General features: G+C 44.9%; 1 protein-coding gene across 1 annotated transcript in view; it reads right to left on the minus strand.

Annotated features, from left to right (window-relative positions):
* Positions 1–553: 553 nt before the first annotated feature.
* The window catches only part of LOC113406078 (protein unc-13 homolog A-like), a 34,823-nt gene continuing 10,100 nt past the window's right edge, over positions 554–25,276 (minus strand). Inside the window, exons 3-6 of the mRNA XM_026648454.1 lie at positions 18,143–18,260; positions 14,199–14,322; positions 773–896; positions 554–638 (exon numbers count right to left, since the gene is read on the minus strand). Of these exons, the coding sequence (XP_026504239.1) occupies positions 554–638; positions 773–896; positions 14,199–14,322; positions 18,143–18,260 (451 nt within the window). The remainder of the gene's footprint in view (positions 639–772; positions 897–14,198; positions 14,323–18,142; positions 18,261–25,276) is intronic.

Consider the following 25,276-nt stretch of genomic DNA (forward strand, 5'->3'; position numbering starts at 1 on the left):
ATAAGGAATGGTGTCCCTAGCCTCTGTTTGTCAGAGGGTGGTGATAGACGGCAGGAGAGAGATCACTTGATCATTACCTGTTAGGTTCACTCCCTCTGGGGCACCTGTAGACAGGATACTGGGCTGGATGGACCTTTGGTCTGACCCAGTACGGCCATTCTTTTGTTCTTATGTTCTTATGACTGAATGGACTTGCAGGCTCTAAAAGATTACCTTGTTTTATTTTTGAATGCAGTTTTTTTGTACATAATTCTGCAATTTTAAGTTCAACTTTCATGCTAAAGAGATTGCACTACAATACTTGTATTAGGTGAATTGAAAAATACTATTTCTTTTGTTTTCTTACAGTGCAAATACTTGTAATCAAAAATAAATATAAAGTGAGCACTGTACACTTTGTACTCTGTGTTGTAATTGAAATCAATATATTTGAAAATATAGAAAACATCCAAAAATATTTAAATAAATTATATTCTATTATTGTTTAATAGTGCAATTAATCGTGCGATTAATTGTGATTAATTTTTTTAATTGCTTGACAGTCCTAATTGCTTTATGGAGCTACTTCTGTTCCGTACTGTAGGTTTCCTGACCTTCCTACTGATAGATTATAGGGATCTGCTATTCTCCCTATCACCCTAATGATGGAAACATAAGGCCTTACATAAATTGCAGATTATATCCTTGATTATATCATACACACACACACACTAAATGCTATCCAGTGACAATAAATGCCACTCTACATGTTTGATTTTACTAAGTACAATACCTTAGTTCGTTTTCTTGCACGCTGAGAGCACTTTTCATGGGTGACAGGTTGCTGCATGTGTCCTGATGTGAATGACATGCACCTTGGAGAGAAGCCCTCCTGTAATGGCTTCTGCAATCCGAATCTTGATAGTTGGGGGAAAAAATAAATTAGAAATAGCCAAAAGGCATGAAATCAGTTTCATAGAAAATAAACCGTTTCTTATAGTAATTGAAAATACCAGTGTTGGGAAGTGATCATCTAACTTCATGGCATCAAAGGTTTATGAACTTAAATAATAGCTAATAAGCAAGTTGGACACAAATTGATTTTTAGTTATTTCTATAATTAAATTGCCTTAGTTTCAAGATCATCAGAATTACAGCATCAAGATCACATTCTGATTTTCTGTATCCTTCAAATATAAGTTAGAGATGTTTGGGGCACTATCTTTAGCATATTCACAAACTAAGGAACAATTTATGTTTCTCAGTTAAGGAACAAACTACCATTTGGAGATGGAGGAAACTGAATCTCAGTTTTCCAATCAAATTTGAAAAGGTATTTAATTGATGATGTCTTAATTATGTTTGTGTTTAAAGCATGAGTGCTATGTGAAGTTTAATTCCACCTCCTATAGGACCCCATGGTCACTTTCCTGATAGGACGTTGACATGTCATTTGTACTCCACAAAGTATAGATTCTGATACCCTTTTTTAATATTGTTAAGCAACATCTTTTAATCCACAAGTAGTTCCACTGATTCACTATAAGTAAGGGTATCATAATCCAGCCCTAAGTCAATAGAACTTTTCTTCCATTGTTTAGAAGAGTTCATGTGACACCCCCCCCCTTATCCTTTCCTTCCCTCCACATACATTGTTCTGATCAGTTGTTAGGGGGGTTAGTTTAATTTCCCTTCAAAAGTATTCACTTTGGGAGACTGCCAAATTGTCTGGTTGGCTGCCAGAGAAGGAAATTAGGTCTTATCTTTTACTTTGAATAAAAGAAACAAAACAAAGATAGCACTTTGGAGACAATGGGATCTTGTTCATTTCCTATTTCATGAGCAATACTCCCTTAAAAGCTGTTCAAGTTCATGTGAATTTGCCTTGATCATCCCCTACTGTTTTCACTTCCTGGAGCAGCTGTGGTAACCTTCCCCCACTCATGCAGTGCATACAATCCCTGGCCCACAATGATACAAAAATAATTCACACACTTAATATAATATAGTCTCCCAAAGACATTGCAGAAAGTTGCCCTATCTGTCACAGGTCTATTCCTACATTGTTCAAAAATGATCAGTAGAAAACATGTTAACTGTTGATTTTTCTCTTGAAATGAGCAATAGAATATTTCCTTGAAAAGTGTTTGTTGTCCTTTCTTACCATAGAAGTACAGCACAACGCTGACTACAGTGTAAACATTTACAATTATATTTATGTATAATCAGGAAGCCACTAAAAGAAGTGTTCAAATATGTAAAAGTCAGTCTACCACCTGTAAAATGTAACAGTGCTAAAAGTGTGACTTTGGATCCCAGTGTTAGAATGACACTAATCTTTTTAACCTAACCTTTTTTTCCCCTGAGCAAGTTTATTGTTTGCGAAATGTACTATATTGACTTCTCTGAAGATGGAACTGTAACTGGTTGACCCCTTCAAGATGCCACCTGATGTGCTGAGATACCACGGAGTCCGCCTGTTCTGCCAGCATGGGCCCCCTTGTCTTGCTGAGCCAGGCTCTTAAGCCTTCTCCAGCGCACACACAGGCAGGGCTACACTCAACTGCAGAACGACACGGACACTGAGATCAGTTCTGGGAAGCCTCAGCTTAAGGGACCTGCCCCAGCACTTAGGTGTCCACCTTCCTTGGAGTGCAGACCCAAAGGTATATTGTCTTGAGCTACTGAGAAATCTATACAACGTAAGCTCATAAATTCACCCCCTCCCTCAATGTGGAGGAAGATATGCACAACTTCTTGCCCGCCCCCGTTAGAAATTATGGAAACTGGGTTTAATAATGAACAAAATCAATTTTATTAACTATAAAGGGCAGCTTTTAAGTGGTTAAATGGGTATCAAACAGAACAAAGCAGATTACTGATCAAATAAAACACAACATGCAAACTAAACTTGATTCACTAAAGAAACAGGTTGCAAAATGTAATTTCTCACCCTAAATGTTGAATTTAGGCAGGATGCAGACTTTCTGTAGCTCAGAGTTCCAGTTATTTTTCTTACAGACTGGACCCCTGCCTCAGTCTGGACTCACCCCTGCCTTTCCCTTCAGGTTAGTTTCTTTGTCCCTTCAGGTACTTTCAGCAGTCTTTCTTTTTGGGTAGGCAATGGAAGAGAGACTTATTTGCCTCCCCACCCTTAAATAAGATTTACATAAGGTGGGAATCCTTTGTTTCCCAAACTTGACCCCCCTTTCCTTTTAGTGGAAAGTTACAAGAAGTCCAAGATAATGTTTAGTATCACGTGACAAGACTAAGGTTGCCAACTTTCTAATCGCAAAAAACTAAACACCCTACACCCGCCCCTTCCCAAGGCCCCACCCCCTTCCCCGAGGCCCCACTCCCCACTCACTACATTCCCCCTCCCTCAGCGGCTTGCTCTCCCCCACCCTCACTCACTTTCACTGGGCTAGGGAAGGGGCGCGGGAGGGGGTGAGGGCTCCATCTGGGGGTGCAGACTCTGGGGGAGATGAGGGGCTTGGGGTGCAGGAGGGGGCTCCAGACTGGGGGGTAGGGCCGAGGTATTCAGAATGTGGGAGGGGGCTGTGGGTTGAGGCAGGAGGTTGGAGTGTGGAAGGGGATACGGCTCTGGGCTGGGGGTGTGGGCTCTGGGGTGGGGCTAGGAATGACGGGTTTTGGGTGCAGGAGAGGGCTCCAGGCTGGGGAGTGGGACCAAGGGATTCGGAGTGCGGGAGGGGGCTGCGGGTTGAGGCAGGGGGTTGGGGTGCAGAAGAGGGTGAGGGCTCTGGGGTGGAGCCAGGAATGAGAGGTTCAGGGTTTGGGAGGGGTCTCTGGGCTGGAGCAAGGGGTTGAGTTGCAGGGGGTATGAGGGCTCTGGGCTGGGGCCAGGAATGAGGGCTTTAGGGTGCAGAAGGGGACTCCAGGTTTGGTGGGGGCTCTGGGCTGTGGCAGGGGCTCGGGGTTGGGCATGGGCTTACCTCAGGCGGCTCCCTGTCAGTGGTGCAGCCTGCCTGTCCTAACACAGCATTGCGCGCTTCCCGGGAGCGGCCAGTAGGTCCAGCACTAATAGGCGGGGGGAGAGGGGGCAGGAGGCTCTGCGAACTGTTCTTGCCTGCGGAGCATTGTGAGCCCCCAGCCTAGGAGCCGGACCTGCTGGCTGCTTCCGGGGTGCAGCATGGTCAGGGGCGGCTCTAGGCACCAGCTAAACAAGCTGGTGCCTAGGGCGGCAAAATGTATGGGACGGCAAAATGCTGGGGCCTCACCTGGGCTGGATCCTGTTCTGCTGCCGGGTGCGGCGGGGCATGGAGCCGGCTAAGTGGGGAGCGTGTCCCCGCCACTCTCCCGTGGGCAGCGGCCACCCCTCCCTCAGGCGGGAGCCGGTAGTGCGGCCCTGCCCCGGCTGCAGAGGACGGACAGCTCCTCCTTGGCTTGTCCCCACCGCTGCAAGCTGAGGAGCAGCCCGTCCTCTGAAGCCGGGGCAGGGCCGTGCTACCGGCTCCGCCTGGGGGTTGGGCGCTGACAGCGGAAGAGTGGCGGGAGCCAGTAGTGCGGCCCTGCCCCGGCTTCAGAGGACGGGCCGCTCCTCGGCTTGTTAGCACCGCTCTCCCGTGGGCAGCGGCCAGCCACCCCCGTCAGGCGGGAGCCGGTAGCGCGGCTCTGCTCCGGCTGCAGAGGATGGGGGTACATGGCGCCCGGGAGGTCTGCTCCTCCTCAGCTTGTCCCTGCCTCTGCCTCCTCCTCTCTGCACCGCCTCCTGCCAGGGGAGGGGAGAGGGGAGCGGAGCGGCAGCCCGGGCTGAGCCCAGCTTGTGCCAGGGCCAAGGCGAAGCCCAAGGATGAGCAGGGCTGGGATACAGCAGCAGCCCCAACCCCTGGCCCTGGGAGCGGCGGTGACCGAAGATGACTCCACCTCAGGCCAGATCTGCAGCAAGGTAATTGTCGGGCCAGGCAGGAGGGTCCCCAGGACCCCTGGGGAGCTTCTGCCTGCTGGAGCCCCAGAGGCTGCTGCCTCCCTCCCCAGCCCCTCACAGCACTCCAGTGCCTGGAGTCTCCTTCTGCCTCCCCTCGTGCAGGGGGCGAGCGACCTGGCAGAGAGGAGCAGCATCTGCCCAGCAAGCCCAGCACCTCTTCCTTGGCTCCTCCAGCCACAGAGCTCTCTCCATTGCATGCCCCTCGGGCTCCCAGCTGGGTGGCCTCAGCGCTGGGAAAATGCCAGCAGGGCTGGGTCCAGTGTGTATCCGAGCTCGTGGGGAACTCTCTCGCCCCAATGACTAGCGCCTTACCTAAGGCAAGTACAGTAGTGCAATAGGAGTGTGACGTGAAAAATATCATGTCACGTTGTGACACGATCACTCAAATCACGATTACATGTGTGTACTGTGCTGCCCTATCGGCGCCATTCGCGCTAATTTCCATTTCGCGTCGGTGCCAGTGGTTATAGGGCTAAAATGCCGGGACAAAAACGAAAATGACTTTCTGGTGCTGCTTACCGGCAACAAAGAGAGAAACGGCAAAAAGAATTAGAAAAACTATCTCGTACTTCAAAAAAGTATTTTAAAAAAGTCGACAATCAAGGAGAAAGCTCTAAGCAATGCACTGAAGGTGATTATTCATCAACTGATGAAGACCGATCGAACCAAAGATTACCTTTATCAACTGATAAAGATGAACAACAATCTCACCAAAGATTATCTTCACTAACTGATAAAGACGAACAATCACAATCCATCCAAAGATTTACTACTTCAGCTGAAGAGTCCAGAAATGAAGAACTGTTATCCAAATCTAAAACTGAAGAACAATTATTGGAAGGTGGAGAGACTGACATAGGATCGGATCCAAGTACATGGCCAACAATAATTACTGATACAATGCGAAATATTATTGTGAAAAAAGGTCCTTCAAAACTAGATCCTACATTTGAGTATCCATTTAATGAGTCAAATCGTCGATTTATGCCATCCAGTATGAAGAAAAAAATGAAAAATGGGGAACAAATTAATAGATCGTGGTTAGTGTATTCACAGACCAAAGATGTAGTTTTTTGTTTTTGCTGCAAACTGTTCTGTAACTTGGACATTTTTCTGGCAACTGCAGGTTTTAATGAGTGGCAAAATTTGCATCAGCATTTGAAAGAACATGAAACATCAAAAAATCATTTACGCTCATTGACAAATTGGATTGAGCTGTCAAACAGATTACATACCAGTACAACAATCGATGCGGTACAGCAACGTCAAGTAAATTCAGAAATTCTACGTTGGCAAGCGGTGTTGGAACGTTTACTGGTAATCATTAATTTCCTAGCCGAACAGTGCCTCGCATTCCGTGGATCCTCGGATATTTTATATGAGAATAACAATGGAAATTTCTTAAAATTGGTTGAGTTATTGGCAAAATTTGATAATGTTATGGCTGAGCATGTATGAAGAGTGAAAGATGGAGAGATTCACACCCATTATTTGGGTAAAAATACACAAAAATGAGATAATAGAATTAATTTCTAATGGAGTGCATAATGAAATTTTATCGAATTTGAAACATGCCAAATATTACTCAATTATAGTTTGTACTCAAGATCTGAGCAAAACCGAGCAAATGTCAACAGTTTTACGATTTCTGAAAATTGATGAAAATGCAGAAGTGAAAATTTGTGAACACTTTCTAGAATTTATACCAGTGAATGAAACTACTGGGAAAGCCCTCACAGATGTAATTCTACAGAGATTGGAACACTATGGAATACCTTTAGAAAATATGCGCGGCCAAGGGTACGATAACGGCTCAAACATGCGAGGACGACATGCAGGTGTACAGCAAAGAATATTGAATTTAAACAATCGAGCTTTTTTCATTCCTTGCCATGTGCATTCACTCAATCTGGTTGTCAGTGATGCCGCCAAATCATCTAAAGATGCCGTTTCATATTTTACCACAGTGCAAGCAATTTACAACTTTTTTAGTGCTTCCACACACCGTTGGGCAGTCTTGAAGAAGCATCTTGAACAAAAACTCACCTTGTACCTGATAGCATTAGGAGCGCCGCCAGCTTTTTTGCCGCCCTAGGTGGCGGAAGGTCCCGCCCCCGAAATGCCGCCCTCGACAGAGGTGGCGGAAGGTCCCGCCCCCGAAATGCCGCCCCCGACAGAGGCAGTGGAAGGTCCCGTCCCCGAAATGCCGTTCCCGACAAAGGCGGCGGAAGGTCCCACCCCCGAAATACCGACGACGACCAGGGCGGCCGAAGATCCGGCCGCTGCGGTTGCTGCCCCCCAAATGTTAGCAGTCGCCTAATGGGTTGCGCCAGCCCTGGATAGCAGTCACCCTCAGCCCAGGCCTGTGACTGACATCCATGGCACCATGTGTCTCTGTTCGTCCGGAATCCCTGATTTAGTTGGGAATTGGCCCTGCTTTGAGCAGGGGGTTGGACTAGATGACCTCCTGAGGTCCCTTCCAACCCTGATATTCTATGATTCTATGAACTGTATGTGTGTGTGTGTGTTTGCTTCAGCTTTCTCCCTGTACAGAAACCTGATCAGAATTTTTTTTCTTGGAAGGGAAATTAATTTCTTTCTTCCTTAAAATCAGAATTATTGCTACCATGATCCTGGAGACATCCCTAGGAGCACATGTAACATCAAATGGTAATTATCAAAGCTGGGATGAGAAAAAAAAAGACTGTCATCCATCTGCAAAACTTTAAAATTGTCTGAAATGGTAAAATAGGAATGCTTTGAAGACAAGTTTCCATTAGAAACTTAGCCATTTCAGACAAGGCCCTGCTCTGCTTGTCCCTGGTTCTCTGAGGCTAGAAATAGGAGGGAGCCTGGGTTGTAATACTCTGATCTGAAGTAGATGATGGATAAGGGTGGGAATCAGATAAAGTTGGTCCGGAAATACTTGCATAGATCGGTAACATAACCCCTCTGGAGAATGTCCAGCGACCTCATTTGAGCAAACCTAAATGTAGCCCTTTTGCTCCCAAACTGAAAGAGCCTGGCCCCTATGAGGGGTCCAACTCCAGAAAGGGCTGGCTGGGAGACCTGCAGAGAGCTCTGTGGCAACAGATGGCAGCATTAATTCTAGCTACCACTTGCAAGGAGGTATTTTCTCCGGTTGAACTTTATGGATTGCTTCAATTTGCCACATCACCTGTATTCCTTTCTGTAATGTACGGCAAGAGTCAGCATTGTAAGTCAATTTTTCTGATTACTCTAAATAGCCCCACTTTCCATAACATTTCCCATTAAGATAGCTGGGAACTGATCTGTCTGAGGGTCTGATATCAAAGGCCAAAGCCCCATATAACTGCATGGAACAGATCTGAATTTCACTCCCAACACACCAGGACAGTTTCATGACTAAAGTGGTGGCTGTTCTGTTTTTAATCTTTGATTTCACTTTTCCTATATTAGGTCTGGCAATTCAGACCTTTGTTCTCCTGTGGCTCTTGCAATGGTCTGTTTGTTCAGTCCTCTCCCCTCCTTTGAACACATTCTGCTCCCCCTCCTTCCCTCCCTCTCTTTCCTCTTGGTCTTCCTTGATTTTTCCTCTCTCTCAAGCTGATCTCTCTGCCCCTCCCTGGTTGCTCTCTTCATCCCTAGCTCAATTTCACTTTCCCTCTCCAATAATCTACCTTCCCATGTAAATCATTTGATACCAACCCCCATTTTTCCCACACCACTCTGATCAGCATTCTGCTTCCTACTCTGCCTGTGATAGCAGAAGAGATTAGATCACCGATCAGAGGCTTCTGGAATTGCAGCAGCTGAGTTGGTGATAAAGGAACAGAGCTCTTAAGCTGTGGGCAGTTGCACAGGCAGGATGAGGAGACCGCAGCAATCCAGAGCAATGTTCTGACTTATTCTGTCTCAAATAAAGTGCAGAAGCACTACTACAGCAGCACAAACATTCCCATCCCCCCTCCCCCTTTGAAAGTTTTCCAGATGTAATAAGCACTCTATATACTGAATTTAGTCTTTTCAGTTCATATGTACTTATGAACATTTTAACTCCTGCTTCAGGGAAAATCATGGATTGCATATGTATATTTTTACATTAACTAGAACTTGCTACTGAAATATCAGTTCCGGCTGTTAATGAGAGGTGCCACACTGTCAGGGCCCCCTGTGACTGCCACGTTTTAAAAAATGGGCTGTGGACACTTGAAGAAAGAGGTCAGTTCAGGAAACAGCGGACGAAAGGTGTTGAGGAGTGTGAACTACTTGCACAAAGACTTTCTAAATGGGTTGGAAGAAATTTCTCCCACTTGCTTTCCAATGCTTCATGTGTATTGTGAGAAGGAGCCAAGTGTGGGTATGGAAGTGATGGGAGTGTCACACAGGCATATGTTTGGACAATTTTTTTTAAAGAGATGGTAGTGGGAGCCTTCCACACTCCAGGGACAAAGAAGAAAGGAATAAGCAGAAATGCGGTTAATAGTCATGAGTGTCAGTGTAATAAGAACTTGTTCAGTGCTATGTTCCCCCAAAGCAGAATGTAAGAGGCTCTGGACTTAATTCTTATTTGCACAAGGGCAGCTTTACTTCACTCTGACAGTGCAAAGGGGCCTTAAAATAATTTACATCTACATTAAGGCTCCTTTACACTGCCAGAGTGGTGTACAGTGATCTTTGTGTAAATAAGAATCAGAACCTCCATACTTAAATTTATGGTTGGTGGTATTTGGAACCACGCATGTCATCTCTGTGTGAAAGCAATATTTATTCTATTTAGATTGGAAACTCTTTAAAGCAGGGACCTTGTTTCATACATCTCTAAAGCTCTATGTGCCCTTTTGATGCTATATAAAATCAACTTCATTTATTAAAAGCATGCATCCAAGTTCCTAGGCACTTATAAAAATGTGAAATCACAAAGAGTAAATATTCTTACTACAAAAATCTCTACTACCTACACCACTTTGCATCCCTCTCAAAAAGCACACTAAGCCCTTAAAACAAATGTAAACAAAGATAAATAACATTGAACAAAACATTAGGGTATTGCTTCCATAATGGATCAGGCAGTCCAATTGTGCAACATACGTGGCAGTTTTAGTGTTCTCAACTATATAACTAAATGCTGCTTTATGAGATGAAGAGCATGCTTCATTACACAGTGCCTCTTTAATGAATGCATTTCATTATGTAGTGTCTATAATTTTATTATTTGATAAATGTGAACGAAGATGATTTATGCCTTCCACAGCCCCTTTTAGAAAAAAAACAGAGCACAATGCTTATATATTTTTCATTTCAAGATTAGTTTCTTCTCTCACAAGAACACAGTTTCACAAGACCAAATAAATTGCTGTTTTAATCAAAATGTCAAATTATCCAGTTCTAATAACCTTTTAAAAACTGACTCAGTAATATCATGATGTTCCTAATTCTACTGAAGTCTTCATAGATGGTCTAGCATACCGTTTTTTTGTCACTGTGTATTTGCATGCAGAATTTCAGAAGTATGAGATATTTTCAGTAGCCCATGTGACATGAATGCAGGTCTCAATGGACAAGTGACCATGTCACAAAAGCACTAGCACAAATGGCAATAACACTCTTGGAAGCAATCACAGCAGGCTCCCAAAAGAATGAATTGGTATAGAGACAGAACTGTGACCTGACCTCTACAGCTGGTTCTTCTAGTTCCAGATTAAGACAGATTGGTCGGGCAGCATGGGGAACCCTTGCATTTCTACTGCATGCATTATACCTGTCTGTAAATAAACAGACTTCCGTCTTTGGGATTGGTACCTGTCAAACTGGCACCTTTCATGAATCAATGAAAAATATTTCTCTTTCTCAGATCCTCAATTGCTGTAAATGCATAAGATCAGAGTCAAAATGTGATGCACCAAATGTACTGCAGAAAAAACAAAGGCTGAAGTAATAGATGGGGCATTTGAGCATCTGAAAGCTTAGTGTTTTATGCCTGTTTTCCCCTGCCTATGTAGAAATACAATGTTACAGTGACCTCTGCAGGATTTCCACAAGCATTTGACTATGTAGAATACTTTCTCTGCAGTTTCAAATATGGTCTCTTAAAAAAAGTTAACTTGCTTTATCTTTCATGCTTCTTAATTTCTGCCCATCTGTTCTTCTGGAATCAAAACCTCAGCCTATGAAAAATTAATTAGTAATTGGCTGAGCCAAAAAGAGAGAAAAATAGTACCTGTAAACACACAGCTGGGGCAAGTTCTCTTGATGCACTTGTGTTAGGCCTCAATCCAGCAAACTACTTAAGCACATGCTAAATGCTTTCCTGATTTAGGGCCATAATGAGGGATGTAGGTGTGGCACTGAAAAACATATACCATCAGCTCTAACTTTTTCCTAGTGGGTGCTGTGGCACAAAATTCCAAGGACCTGGAGTCTCTTTAGCCCACCCCAGACTGGAGTGTTCCTTTTTATAATATGCCCCCTTTGCTTCTTTTATAGCTAGAGGCTGAATTTCCCTGCTAAAGTCAGTGTATTCGTTCCACTAAATTCAATTGGAACTAGATCAGGCCAGTGGCGAGGAATATTCTAGACAGAACGACACCTGAATAGCAAAAATAAAAAGTTACTGTATATGTAGTTTCCTATTTATTTGAGGTTTCATTACAACATACAAAAGGAAGAGTGTTATCCTTAGAAGGGAAAGTTTACCAGTGCTATTTTCTTGGCGATTAGAAAAAAATAAATGTAGTCCTCGTGAAAGTAATGGGAACACTATTGCCCCAACAATCTATTTTTCCCCTCAGCAAAAGAATTCCCTCCAATGTTGACCTTGTGGGCAAAGTTTGATCTTACACATGGTTTTCTACCCCATCTCCAAGCCACTGGCTGGATAAGGTTCAGGCCAAAATTCAGTCTTCCAATATTACAAGCTTGTATCACTCTTCTCCTGCATATCAATTTATTTTATATTTCTCTTATGATAGATTTTCTGTTACTCTTGTATCCACATCAGCATTTTTGTCTTTTAATATGCTTTGTTAAAAAGACCCACAACATTTTACTCCTAAAGTTTATTATTCATTTTTTATTGTAAATTTGATTTATAATGGAAAACTTAGTGAAGTGTTACAATTCGACTGGTGATCATTTAAAAAAAGTTATTTCTTTGTCCGTGTTACTTCCAATGCCTTATATTATTAAAAACTAGCAGCCAAGATTTCCAGAAGTGTTCAGTGATTCTGGGTGTCCAACTTGAGACACCTGAAAGGGACCTGATTTTCAGAGCGTACTGAGAATCAACACTGTAAAGAAGTGTAGATGTTCTTTCCATTATATTGCTTGGGCCCCATCCTAAATTCCCTCTAAGCTGCGCAGATGCCTATTAAGCCCGTGCAGGGGCTCAGGGCTGCACCGGGGAGAGGGGCCCCTCCCCGCCTGCCCCAGCGCAGATGTACTGCGGCTGGCCGGGGGAGAGGCGCCCCTCCTCACCTGCCCCAGCGCAGACCTGCCTCTGGTGGGGGAGAGGAGCGCCTCCCTGCCAGCCTGGCCCAGGCCCACTGGAGCTGCCGGGGAGAGGAGCTCTTCCCTCGGCCCAGCCCAGCCAGAGCTGCCACAGCGAGGCACCTCTCCCCGTACACCAAGCTGTTGTGGCGAGAGAGGGCTGGGGAGAGTCCTCTCTCCACACTGCAGCCCCTGCATCCTAAACCCCTCATCCCCAGTCCTGAGCCCACCCCTCCCGCATCCCAAACCCCTCATCCCCGGTCCCACCCCAGACCCACACCCCCTGCACCCCACCCCCCTCCCCCCCCCCCCTGCCCCCCCCCCCACACCCCAACCTCCTCCTCCCCAGCCCCACCCCAGAGCTTTCCCCCCCAGCCAGCGCCCTCATCCCCCCGCACCCTAACCCTCTGCCCCAGCCCTGAGACCCCTTCTACTCTCCAAGCCCATCGGCCCCACCCCCAGTACATGAATTTTGTTATGTGCACCAATATGAAGGTGATGTGTCACAAATCACCTCCATATTGGTGCACATAATAAAATTCATTCCACACATGGATGTAAAAAATTAGAGGGAACACTGGCCCCACATCTTTGTACCTTAACTACTAGGGGTGTGCACAGGAATTTAAATTTGGCCGCTTTTGGAGGGGCACATTAAACACACACAAATGAAAGGTTCACGTGACACCTCCCCGCCCCCAATTTCTCGGGATGCCTCTGTCAGGGATGCCCAGCAGCGAGGAGGCAGCGGTTCCCCTGGGCAGCAGCATTCCCTGTGTCCCTGCAGTCTGGGGTGGGAGGAAGCAGCAGGGTGGCTGGCTGCTGACTAAGCTCTTCCTTCCCGGATCCCTACAGCTGCTGCTTCTCCTTCCCTGCTGCTGGAGTCCCAGAGCTTCTACCTGCTCTGAAGACCCCCCACTGAGGTGAGTCAAGGGGTGAAGGCAAAGGCAACCCGTTGGACTCCAGCAACAGGGACGGAGAAGCAGCTGGCTGCAGATTATAGGGATGGGGGAAGAAACTCAGGCAGCAGCCAGATGCCCTGCTGCTTCCTCCCTCCTCGGGCTGTGGGGAGACAGATTTTTTTTGGGATGCCCCTGCCTGCCCCCCCCCTTGTGCACACCCTTGTTAACTACAGAATTAGTCCTATTGATGTCAGTGGGAGACTGAGACAGCAAAGTGCAATTCAACATGGGTAGTAAAGGTGGCAGAACAGGGATATTATTTTTGCAGTTTAACAGCCAAATTGTTCTAGTCATTGTCCACATAGGGGGTGCAGAGCTCACCACTCAAGGTGGCACATCTGGAGGGAGGATGCCGTTCCTTCCTTGATTTCCACAGTCCACATGGGGGCACACAAAGCTGTGCTATCCAGTAAGCTTGCTTCCCACACGCTGTGCCTCACGCAGGACTATGGCAGACAGTAGACACCAGGTCCCTGGCGTCGTCATTGCCAAACCTGGACAGTGAGCTAGCAGGGAGGGAAGTATTTAAATCCAACCAGATAACTCTTTTAATGGCTTTTATTTAAAAATCATGAAACAGCACAGACATCAGTAGTTTGGGACTCTTATTTTTAAAAAAAAAAAATTTGTTAAAAAGGCCATTACACTTTGGGGCTGATCTTCCTTATAGTGTTCCTTTCACTAATACTATTATCAGGTGGCCAGACACTATAGTGACAGGCAGCCCTATAAAAGCCTAGAGACATGTGATATTTGATAGGGCATTACATGAACTTAAATGAGTGGGTATCTTCCATCTCATACTGTTTAATTTTTTACTTGGTTATTAGTGTGTAACTTACCATTCAGTATTGCAAAGTAGACATCCAGTAATATCTCATGTCGAGTTGGTGTTTTTGTGCCACAGATTTCATTTCCATTTTTTATGACTTCAGAATGTAGTATCCACCATGCACCCGAACCTTCCTACAAAGGATATACTGAAGTTTACCTTGGTAGGATTTATGGTATCCACCATTATCATTCTGCTACAGAGGACTGATTCAAAACCCACTGAAATCAACAGGAGCCTTTCCATTGACTGCAATAGGCTTTGGATCTGACAGTTGGCAATATTTTTGGCCTGATTCTTCAAACTTTTACTCATGTAAGTTATCCTTATGTGGACTATTCACATGAGTAAGTATTTGCAGGATTAGGCTGTTTGATTATAAATCAATTCAAGGGTTGGTGAAAGAAACATGAGTACTGAAAGTTACAGTCCTCACTCTGAAGGCCCCAGCATAAGCACTACTGACAATTTTCCCTTGTGTTTGCCAACCAGCAAGTACGTCCTAGAAAGCTGAAGTGATTAATGTACAGTAACTATAATAGGAACCTATCCCACCCACCCCCCAAAAAAGCAGCTTATGCAGCCGCTGTTCTTTAGAAGTTACACAGGCCTCATTGATAATACCATGCAGAGGCTACTTCTGCTTCAGAGAGGATACTGAGCCCTGGTAGTAGCACCTGAATGTCAATTTAGACAATATATGGTGCGGTAGAATCGGCTTCCACAGCACTCTTCTGTGGCCTGCCATGGCACCACTCATTCCCACCTCAGTTTTCCTCCTGGTCCTCAGTCTTCCTTGGTTTGGTATGAGACCCCGGTCAGTTCTGGTTCCAAGACAGCATCATATATTCCAGTCCTTAGCTGGCTATAGCCCTTCTACACAGGGTCTGTCTTCTCAAGTTAATACGTATCAGTGTTCCCTGATCTCAGCATCCACTGTCAGGGTCCTGATATCAGAATCAAACAATAGTCCCAAAGGAAACATAAAAAAGCATCTTCCCTCATCTTCCACCCCACTTTCTCATCTAGTGCTCAGCCTCAGGACTTTGTCCTTGGAAACCTAGCATTTACCCAAACCGCTGACCCTCTAGGCCTCCTCCCTGGAGTCCTTTGTACATTTTGGTGCTCCACTTTTGGACCTTTATTCCCCTCTTCCACCACGCCATGTGCCTGGGGTGCTGGCTTTCTCCAGGGCCTGCAACTGGATCTTCCTTCTCTCCTGCCACTTTATCCCTTCAGGATCAGCCTTAAAAGAGCCTCCCTCCTGTAGATCCTCTCCCTAACTAACCTCTCCCCGCCCTTTATGGAAATCATCTGACTCCACCCCAGCTGGGTAGATAATTGAACCAAGCCATCTGATCCCCAGCACATCAGGATCAATTGTGGGGGTAGCTGTCCACCACAGGCAAAGCTGTGCCTGACTCTCTTTAAAGGGCCAGCCAATGACACACAGACACTTATGACCCTTAAGACCTACTTCCTCTCCCCTAAAAAAAAATGGTGACTGGGGAGAAGGGGAGGAACTGCTACACCATGGGGGAAGGGATAAAATGGGGCACAGCTGGGGCCACCCCGCCCTCCAGCATGCTCGTGGACCCAGAACTGTGTAGGGGAGACTCTGCCCCACAAACTCTGGGGTCATGAAGACCCAGGTGGTGCCTTGCCTCTCCCCTCCACATGGCCATGGGGGGAAACTGCAGAGGATCCAGCCACAGACTCCAGCTAGTAAGAACAGAAGCAGCCAAAGCAGGGACCTTTTTCTCCTCTGGACATTTCAGTCAAAACTGAAGAAAGGTCTGACTTTCTCTGCCCTGTGCTGATTTGTTTATTCCAACCCTCCCTCTCTGATCTGTCTCTTCACCTAAGCTTCACTCAACATATACCTCTCTTCTCCCCTCCCCTAACTGCCTCACCCTGCTTCCCTTGCCTTCCCATTTAACTGATTCCCTCCTACCTAACCCCTCCCCCCAAAAATATCATGGAACTAACACAATGTTTGTTGTCATATCGTTCACTGGGCTGGAGTCTCATACCCCTCCCCTAAGCCTGCATCTTTCTTGTCTATTTAGATTGTAAGCTCTTCTGGGCAGGGACTGTCTGCTACTCCCTATTTGTACAGTGCCTAGCACATTCTAGGTTATCCCTACCATAACAAACATATAAATAAACATAAAAAACAACAACAGCAGCTGCCTTTTGAGTGCAGTTCCCAGTCACCAGTTCTTGAGAAGAGGGAGAGAAGGTACATAAATTGCTGCTATTTTTTAAAGTGTCTCAGGAGCTGGTTTGGACCCAACCTCTCTACTGTTGAGGCAGCAGAGAGCATTTCTGTAGCTCCCATGGGTGGTGCAGAGCAAGACAGATTGTGGAGTATTTGAGATAGGCTCCTTCCCTTCCTGCCCCCACCCCCAAGCAGTTCCACATTGCTCTGCCATGCAGCCTCAGGATTCCTAGCCTCTCCAGCAGTGACCTGCTTCCTGAATAAGTTGGCCTGTTGGGAAGCCAGACTGCTTGACTCGTCTCTTTCCCAGCCTGTTCCACAGCTTCAGAGTTCCTATTCTCTGCAGTAGTCTGAACTGTTTTCTGAGCAAGACAACCCACCATGAACCCAGCCCACTCAGCTCCAAGGTCCTACATAAGTATGTACCCAGCACAACTATTTTTGAGTGCAGCCCATCTCCTCAGTCTTCCCCCTCCCCGCCTCCCCACCCCCCAAGAAAAATCTTGTCTCTTTTCCGTCCTTCAGCCTATGACCTTTCCTCTGTTTTCACTCCTTCCCCAATGTCAGGAGTTAGGTTTATAAAAAGGAAAGGGAAAAATTGCTTAAAGCCATGGCCAGGAGGATGTGTTAACTGCTCCTTCTCTTCAGTATTTCTACCTAAAACTAGGCATGATTAACCACAGATACCACAGCTATGGTCTGGCCTAAGGTCAGACAGCTATTGGAGATGGTTGTAATAGCAACCATTGCATCGGAGAGTTGATAAATGCACTCAGAGAAGGCATGCTCCATAGATCCATAATCATTTTGGATCTGATTTTTGGAGAGGCCCTCATAAAACAAGAAATCCCTCTTAGCTGTGGGCCTCACAGGATGTAAGTTTCTGCTCTATGAGACAGCCCTTAGTTTTTAAGAGGGCCCTTTCTAAGGCCTCTTCTGACCATGCTGCCAGCTAGTTTATCACTTATTTTTAACAGCAATTAAAAATGGAACAAAATAATATTTTTCAGCCATAGAGCACCTTTAATCCAAAGATCATAACACGCTTTGATTATTGAAGACTTGCAATTCCCCTGAGAGGTAGGTAGCTTGTATTGTGCCCATTTTATAGATGTGTAAGGTGACTTATCCAAGGTCACAGTGAATTAGTGGAAGAGACAGGCTGAGAATCCTGACTCCAAGTCTCCCTGCTCTAATCACATAAACCACACTGCCTCTGCATTTCTCATAATTAGTGAACACTGGTAAACTTTAACCCACTGACTAAATTACACCTGATTCAGTATTTGAAACACTTCTGCAGAGAATAACAGCTTATGCATATCAACTATTACTTTGAGAGTTGCATATGCACTGTGTCTTAGTATTATTTTATATATATATATAGAGCTATACCTATCTCATAGAGCTGGAAGGGGCCCTGAAAGGTCATTAAGTCCAGCCCCTGACCTTCACTAGCAGAACCAAGTACTGATTTTTTGCCCCAGATCCCTAAGCGGCCCCCTCAAGGATTGAACTCACAATCCTGGGTTTAGCAGGCCAATGCTCAAACTACTGAGCTATCCCTCCCTCCAGAAGCAACTGAGATATCAAGCAACTGAGATGTTATGGCCTGAAGCAACTGAGATGTCACTTATGATTAACCATAAGCTTAATTACAGTAGGTGAGAGACTGAAAATAAGTTTTTAATCAGATTTTACACAAAACATTTTTGTACAGCAAGTCAACTTACATCTGTTGCATATTCCACAGTTGTTAGGGGAATCCATAAAGTACCTAAAAGTTTGTCCCATATCAAGCCTTTCTTCCACAGCTCCACCACGATGCCCTTTTCAACATCACTGATTTCACTGCAAATAAACAAATTTAAAAAACAACAACAACAACAACAAAAACAGGTATTGTGAGTTGGGACAGCAAACCTGAAAATCTGAAAATGCAATCTTAATGGTAGTTTTACTACTGTTCCACCATAATACTCTGAATCACTGCTTTCTAACCACACACAATTATCATCATTAATATACAACAGAACCTTACTTTTACAAACACCAATCTTACAAATGACCTGTTATATGAATGCTTTCTCCTGACCAAAAATAAAATAAAATCACAAACAAAAGTGATGTCAATAAAGAACACGTTGATATCACTTCACATTCTGATAACTTCAATTAGAAATTTTTTGCAGTGCTTTCGAAGGGAAAGAAAAAAGCAGTGCAGTACACCATACTGCAACCTATGCCCTGAACTTACTATACTTCTGAGATGTTCAATTTTGTGAACTTTTTGATTTTATGAACAATCTCCAATTAGATAATAAAATATGGGTTCTACTGTGAAATATGAAGTAACTGGCACTGATATGAACATAACCTCCATGATCCAAGTCAATAATGCACTTGAGTACTAACGTTCAGGCTCTTGACTGATTTATTTCACAGCTCCATACTTTGTGTGTCAGAAAGTCTGCCAGGAGTGGGGCAGCAGACTGGTACCAGCAGCCAATATTCCTGCTTCGCTGGAAGACCTAGAGCCATCTGACCTAGCCCAGAGAAAAAGGTAGGTGTAAGCGGAAGATGCACTGATTCAGACCAGTGTTGCTGCTCTGACCTTCCAATGGATTTTGAAGCTGCCCTCCCCAGGAGGAATCCCAGGGCCAGTGTGGTATAATGAATCATACACCCAACCTCTAGTGCAGCTGCTCACATAGGTACAGGACTTACCTGTGTATCTAGCCCTTAGTTAGTTAGTTGGCTCTCCAAAGAGTAGTTAAATATATTTTAATAATCTAAGGCAAGGGTCAGCAACCTTTCACAAGTGGTGCCGAGTCTTCATTTATTCACTCGAATTTAAGGTTTTGCGTGCCAGTAATACATTTTAACATTTTTAGAAGGTCTCTTTCTAGAAGTCTATAATATATAACTAAATTATTGTTGTATGTAAAGTAAATAAGGTTTTTAAAATGTTTAAGAAGCTTCATTTAAAATTAAATTAAAATGCAGAGCTCCCTGGACTGGTGGTCAGGACCCAGGCAGTGTGAGTGACACTGAAAATCAGCTCGCGTGCCGCCTTCGGCACGCGTGCCATAGGTTGCCTACCCTGATCTAAGGAAATACCTGCTCAATTACACACTTGTACAGTAACTTAATTCTAAGCCTCCTTACAACCCATATTCTAGTTATTTACTATTTTTAAATATTGGTAGGAAACAGCACTGTAGTGCTTCACAAAAAACTAACTTTTCAACTTGATAGCATCCCTGAGACATAGCTAGAGAAACAGATTGAAAGGGCCAAGCTGGGCTCTCGTCCAAATTGAAAGAGCTATTTGTAAACAAATCTGTGATTAGAAACTAACAGTTCCTAGGTTACCGAGGAGTGAATCTGAAAACATTACCCTTTAGTTATATGAGGGGGCTGGTTAGAGCCCAATTGTCCATTATCATTGGGGTGAGGAGGAGGATCTTTTGGGTTAGCTCCATCTGTGACTTTTTGGGGGGGTACTTGACAAGACACTGGCAAGATTCCTTACAACAGAACCATACATACATGAATAATTAATCAGCCCAGGTATTTAGTAATCACAAAACACAAGGATAAAAATAAATAAAACTTTCTGAAATGCAGAAGTGATCATAGCAGAGATTTTGCATGGCTGCTGGTAAAGCTACACCTGCATCATGGTGTCAGAAAGTGAGCTGGCCTTTAAGGATTATGGCCTTAATTCCACCTGTGCTCAGATATTTGACTCCTAGGAGATGGGTTTGAGGCCAGGGCTAAGAACCGCCATACTGGGTCAGACCGAAGGTCCATGTAGCCTATTATGATGCATGGCTAGAAAGGGTTAAACATCCTGCAAAATAAATAACCCTCAAAAGACACGTGGGGAGATAATGTTTGTGTTTTTGTGTATTTACTTATGTATGAGTAGGGTCAACAATGTAATCAACAGTCCCTGTCTATCCTATATTCTGATATTTAAATGAATTGTAAACATGGGATATCTCGGTATTCATGTCTCTTTGAAATGTAGTGTGAATGGTGGAGGAACAAGCAAATGGCCTTATTTTAATTCTATAACTAAGTACCGGTGATGGACCTCCTTCAAAGTCATCCTAATTACCTTTTGTTCCCTGAGGACAAAAGACAAAAGACATGAAATTGTATAAAAGATCCTTGGGTCCTGATTCTGTCATCTCAGATCTGCTTAGGCTTCATCAGGGGAAGTTGGAGTCACAAGACTGAGGTCCCGGTTATGCTGGTAGGCCCTGAATATGATATTTGGACATTGGACTATAACCTATGAACTATTTCTGAAAGAACTCTTTGCAACTACAAAGCTCACCATCTCTGCTATGAATCTTCACCTAAATGAATTGAACTCATGTCTGTATGTACATTGATCTTTTAACCATACTCTCTCTCTCTTTTTTTTAAATAAATTGTAGTTTAGTTAATCAGAATTGGCTGTAGCGTCTATTTGGGTAAGATCTGAAACATTCGTTAACCTGGGAGGTAATGTGTCCAATCCTTTGGGATTGGTAGAACCTTTTCTTTTATTTGATGAAATAAGATTTACAGAAATTTTCGTCATATTTAACGTGGGCATCTGGATGGAGGCCTGAGGGCGGATCACTTTAAGGGAACTGTGTTGTTTGGACTTCTGAGTAACCAGTAAGGTAATAAGGAAGCTGTTTTATGCTGGCTTGGTAAATCTAAGGGCTTGTCTACACTTACCGGAGGGTCCGGCGGCAGGCAATCGGTTTTCTGGGATCGACTTATCGCGTCTAGTGAAGACGCGATAAAATCGATCCCTGATCGCTCTGCCGTCGACTCCGGAAATCCACCGCGGCAAGAGGCGGCAGCGGAGTCGACGGCAGCGTGGCAGCGGTCGACTTTCCCCCGTCCTCACAGCCAGGTAAGTCGACCTAAAATACGCAACTTCAGCTACGGTATTCACGTAGCTGAAGTTGCGTATCTTAGGTCGGACCCCCCGCTGTAGTGTAGACCTAGCCTCTGTTTAAGCAGAGTCAGGATGAGCTCTACCCTGACATCTGGTGGTGAATTATGGCGAGTGTGGAAAAGAACTTCAGGGGCTGATCTTGTTTGCATAGGCACACCCACCCTGCCTAGCATGAGCCCACAGCAGCCCCAAATGGTCACTTTGGCTGCTGTGGGATCCCCAGTTTCTCTGTTACTGGGGCAGGAGTAATAAAGTGTTGTTACCCTGATTATGTGAATCAAGGACAATGAAACTGTTTTATGACAGAGGGTCTCACCATCACCTAAGTAGCACTCGCTAGACAAGGGACATGGGTTCCAAAATCCAGTGAATTGAGAGAGGTGGGGGACAGGTATTTGTACCTGATGGTATGGTCTGCTCTTGAGGGTCTGAAACATCAATTGCACCATTTTCTCTCTCTACTGTTGAATAGCAGAGCTAATTTTGATTCTATTAAGAGTCTAGTTACAGGCTGCTATGCTGAATTCATTTTGGGCCAATGGTGTACCAGCACTGGGGCTCCCCTACTACAAGCTGAAATCACTGAGTACTGTGTTATCTAGTGGGGGAGCCTGAAGATTTATTGCTAAGTGGCTGGCAGAGCATTGCAGTTTGCAGGACAGTTGGCGTGGCCCACGGGATGATGAGTGGAGCGGAGGGGAGCAGTTTGTGGGATGGCTGGAGTGGCTCATGGGACAGCTGGAGGAAAGGAGCGGCTGGTGGAGTGGAGCAGCTCGTGGTGAAGGCTGCAGCAGAACCCCATGGAGAGGCGGGGCAGTCGGCCTCAGACCACGTAAGGTGCCCCTTAATACCCCATGTGCCCCTTTCTTTCCCCCCCATTTCCACCCAGGCTGGGGGTGGGGGTAAGACTCTGCAGATAAACTTTTGAACTCTGGGGCTGCACTGACAGGGACAGAGACTTTTGGGTGATTCTTGGGTTGCTGGACTCAAGAGACTTTTGGGGGTTTGGACTTTTGGGACTTTGGGGGTGGCTCTTTCGCTCATGGATTGTGTTATGAATCCTGTTTGTGATGTTTTCCCAATTTAATGCTGATGTCGTTTACCTCATGTTATTAAACATTTTCTGCTACTCTCAGACTCCGTGCTTGCGAGAGGGGAAGTATTGCCTCTTAGAGGTGCCCAGGGGGTGGTATGTAATTGTCCCTGGTCACTGGGTGGGGGCTCAAGCCAGTTTTGCATTGCGTTATTGAAACGGAACCCCTAGATACAGAACGCGGCCCTTGTTGCTGCCAACTCAGATGGGCAGAAGGGTTACATAAGTATTGGAATAGCCACGAGCTTTTTGGGTGCTGCCAATAGCTGCCCCATTCTTTGCAGTTCACCCTAATTGAGTGACCACAGTTGGCCCCCATTAGGATCCTGGTCACACCTAGTATCCTGTCTTTCGACAGTGGCCAATGCCAGGTGCCCCAGAGGGAATGAACAGAACAGGTAATCATCAAGTGACCTTGTTGCCCATTCCCAGCTTCTGGCAAACAGAGGCTAGGGACACCATCCCTGCCCATCCTGGCTAATAGCCATTGATGGACCTATCCTCCATGAACTTATCTAGTTCTTTTTTGAACCTTGTTGTAGTCTTGGTCTTCACAACTTCCTCTGGCAAGGAGTTTCATAGGTTGACTGTGCATTGTGTGAAAAAATACTTCCTTTTGTTCGTTTTAAACCTGCTGCCTATTAATTTCATTTGGTGACCCCTAGTTCTTGTGTTATGAGATGATAACCTGTAGGTCACCTGCTTCCTGGATGAAAGGCTAACACACAGTAACAATTTATATCAGATGAAAGGACTGTCTGGAGTTACCTGCAGTGAAGGGCAGATTTAAGAAGGAAAAGGCTCAAGGAGATACCAGAACCCCAGTTTGGAAGAGAAATGTTGAGTCCAGCAAGTGGTGAAGAAACTGTAGAGTTGTGGAAAGACTTGTTTTGAATTATGCTGGCATGTGAACTGTGATTTTTTAGTACATCAGCCCCCACCACACAAAAAAGGTATTATGACTTACAAGCATCTGGGTTTGAGAACCCCAAGAACGGGAAAGCGAGGTAGTGTCAGAGCCTGATGCTAGATGGGTTATGACACTGTAATGGCAAGCACTCATTCCTGGAGCACCCCTGGGTGGCCCAGTGTGAACCCATAGTTGGGTCCCTGCCTCAGTTTCACCTTATGTGCTATCAGTAAATTCAGTGAGGCTTTTATATAGTAACTAGTGCCCCTTCAGGGGTCTTCAATGAAAAGCTGAACACAGTATGCAAACATGCCTTCACTCCAGCATTGTAGTAGAGGGGTCTTTCTTAGTTAGTCTGCCCTCCATGTAACTCCCTCCTTCTTCTCTATCCAGGCTCTTCACTAGTAAGGCCCTCTCAACCCAGGACCCTTTTCTGGAGTCAGGCCTCCTGCCATCACCTGGGGAAGGGTTCCTTCTCTGGACCAGCACATAGTTCCCCAATTACCTAAACACTTTGCTGCTGTCTGGTAAGGTCCTTTTGCTGGGACCAGGTCTTCCTAGGGCTTTACCACTCTTAGACCTTTTGGAACCAGATGTCTTCAGTAGCATCTTTCCTAGGTCCCCTTTTCTGGTGAGTTTTCTAACCAGCTCCCCCCAAAAGTCCCTCTCCTCCGGAGCTACCTCTGTGTGTTCTAGCTTCCTGACTAAGCAGTCCTCATAACCCTTTATTAAGTGCAGTTAACTGCCATTCAGCCACCTAGGTCATTAACTACTCACAGGTGTGACAGGCTCTGCTAAGGTGAATCCAGGTAGACTGGGTGCTTTATACCCTCAGAGGCCACCTATTCTGTGACACACCAACTCTGTTTTTTTAACAGGGGAGGGCTAAGCAGCAATACCCACTCCAGAAGTTAAAAAAGAATGATTCAGACTGCAAAACTCAGAAGATCTTTTTAAAGACTAGACATGGTTTTATTCTTTTTTTTTTATGTTTAAACATCTCCCTCCCCCACCCAATGCATGTTTGGCAGTTATGGCCCAATGTCCATGAAATCATGAGAGTTTCCAACACTGGCTCAGGTGGTTACCCCCATTCTATCAGAGAGCAGCATCTGTAGATGATTAACATGGGTATTGGGGAGTGCTGCCCCTTTCCCTCTCAGACACCTGGGAGTAAGGGGGACCAGCCCCAATATATACTGACCCTATCACTTGCCTTCACTGTATAAAGGAAAAGCTAGGACAGGTTTTCTAAACTGTCATACCTGGCTAGAGGTGACAGACTGTCATAGTAGAAGCAGTGGAAGGATTTCCCTTGACTTCAATGGGCTTTGGATTAGGACTTTTTTTTTCTACCTATGGATTGTATGTGTATTTTATTATTTGTTGTTTTAAATATAGAAATGTTTGTACCAAATCTTTATCATGCACTTCTGCATTGGGAATTCATAACTACATTTAGGTATTGCCATATGGTTTACCTCTGATACAAAATCAATACAATAAAGCCCCAGAGAGAAATACAAGTTATTTCATGATGGCACATCTTGCCATCTTGTATCTTTAGACCACTAACAGCTATGAACTATTTCCTTAAGTGTTAGTAATAACAAACAATGTAACTGTGCTGCTGCTGGTATGAGTGATGATACTTTTATTTCTAATAAAAAGCAATAGAGGGTTCTGTGGCACCTTTAAGACTAACAGAAGTATTGGAGCATAAGCTTTCGTGGGTGAATGCCCACTTCATCAGACGCAATTATTTATTATTTATTTATATATTTCTAATGTTTATCTGACACATTAAATCAAACAGGAATAAATCCTGAGATTAAACCAAGGGGTCGGCAACGTTTGGCACGCGGCTCGCCAGGGTAAGCACCCTGGTGGGCCGGGCC

Source organism: Terrapene carolina, unplaced genomic scaffold, assembly GCF_002925995.2.
Source record: "Terrapene carolina triunguis isolate 2854851 unplaced genomic scaffold, T_m_triunguis-2.0 Scaffold67, whole genome shotgun sequence".
Taxonomy (NCBI): domain Eukaryota; kingdom Metazoa; phylum Chordata; order Testudines; family Emydidae; genus Terrapene; species Terrapene triunguis.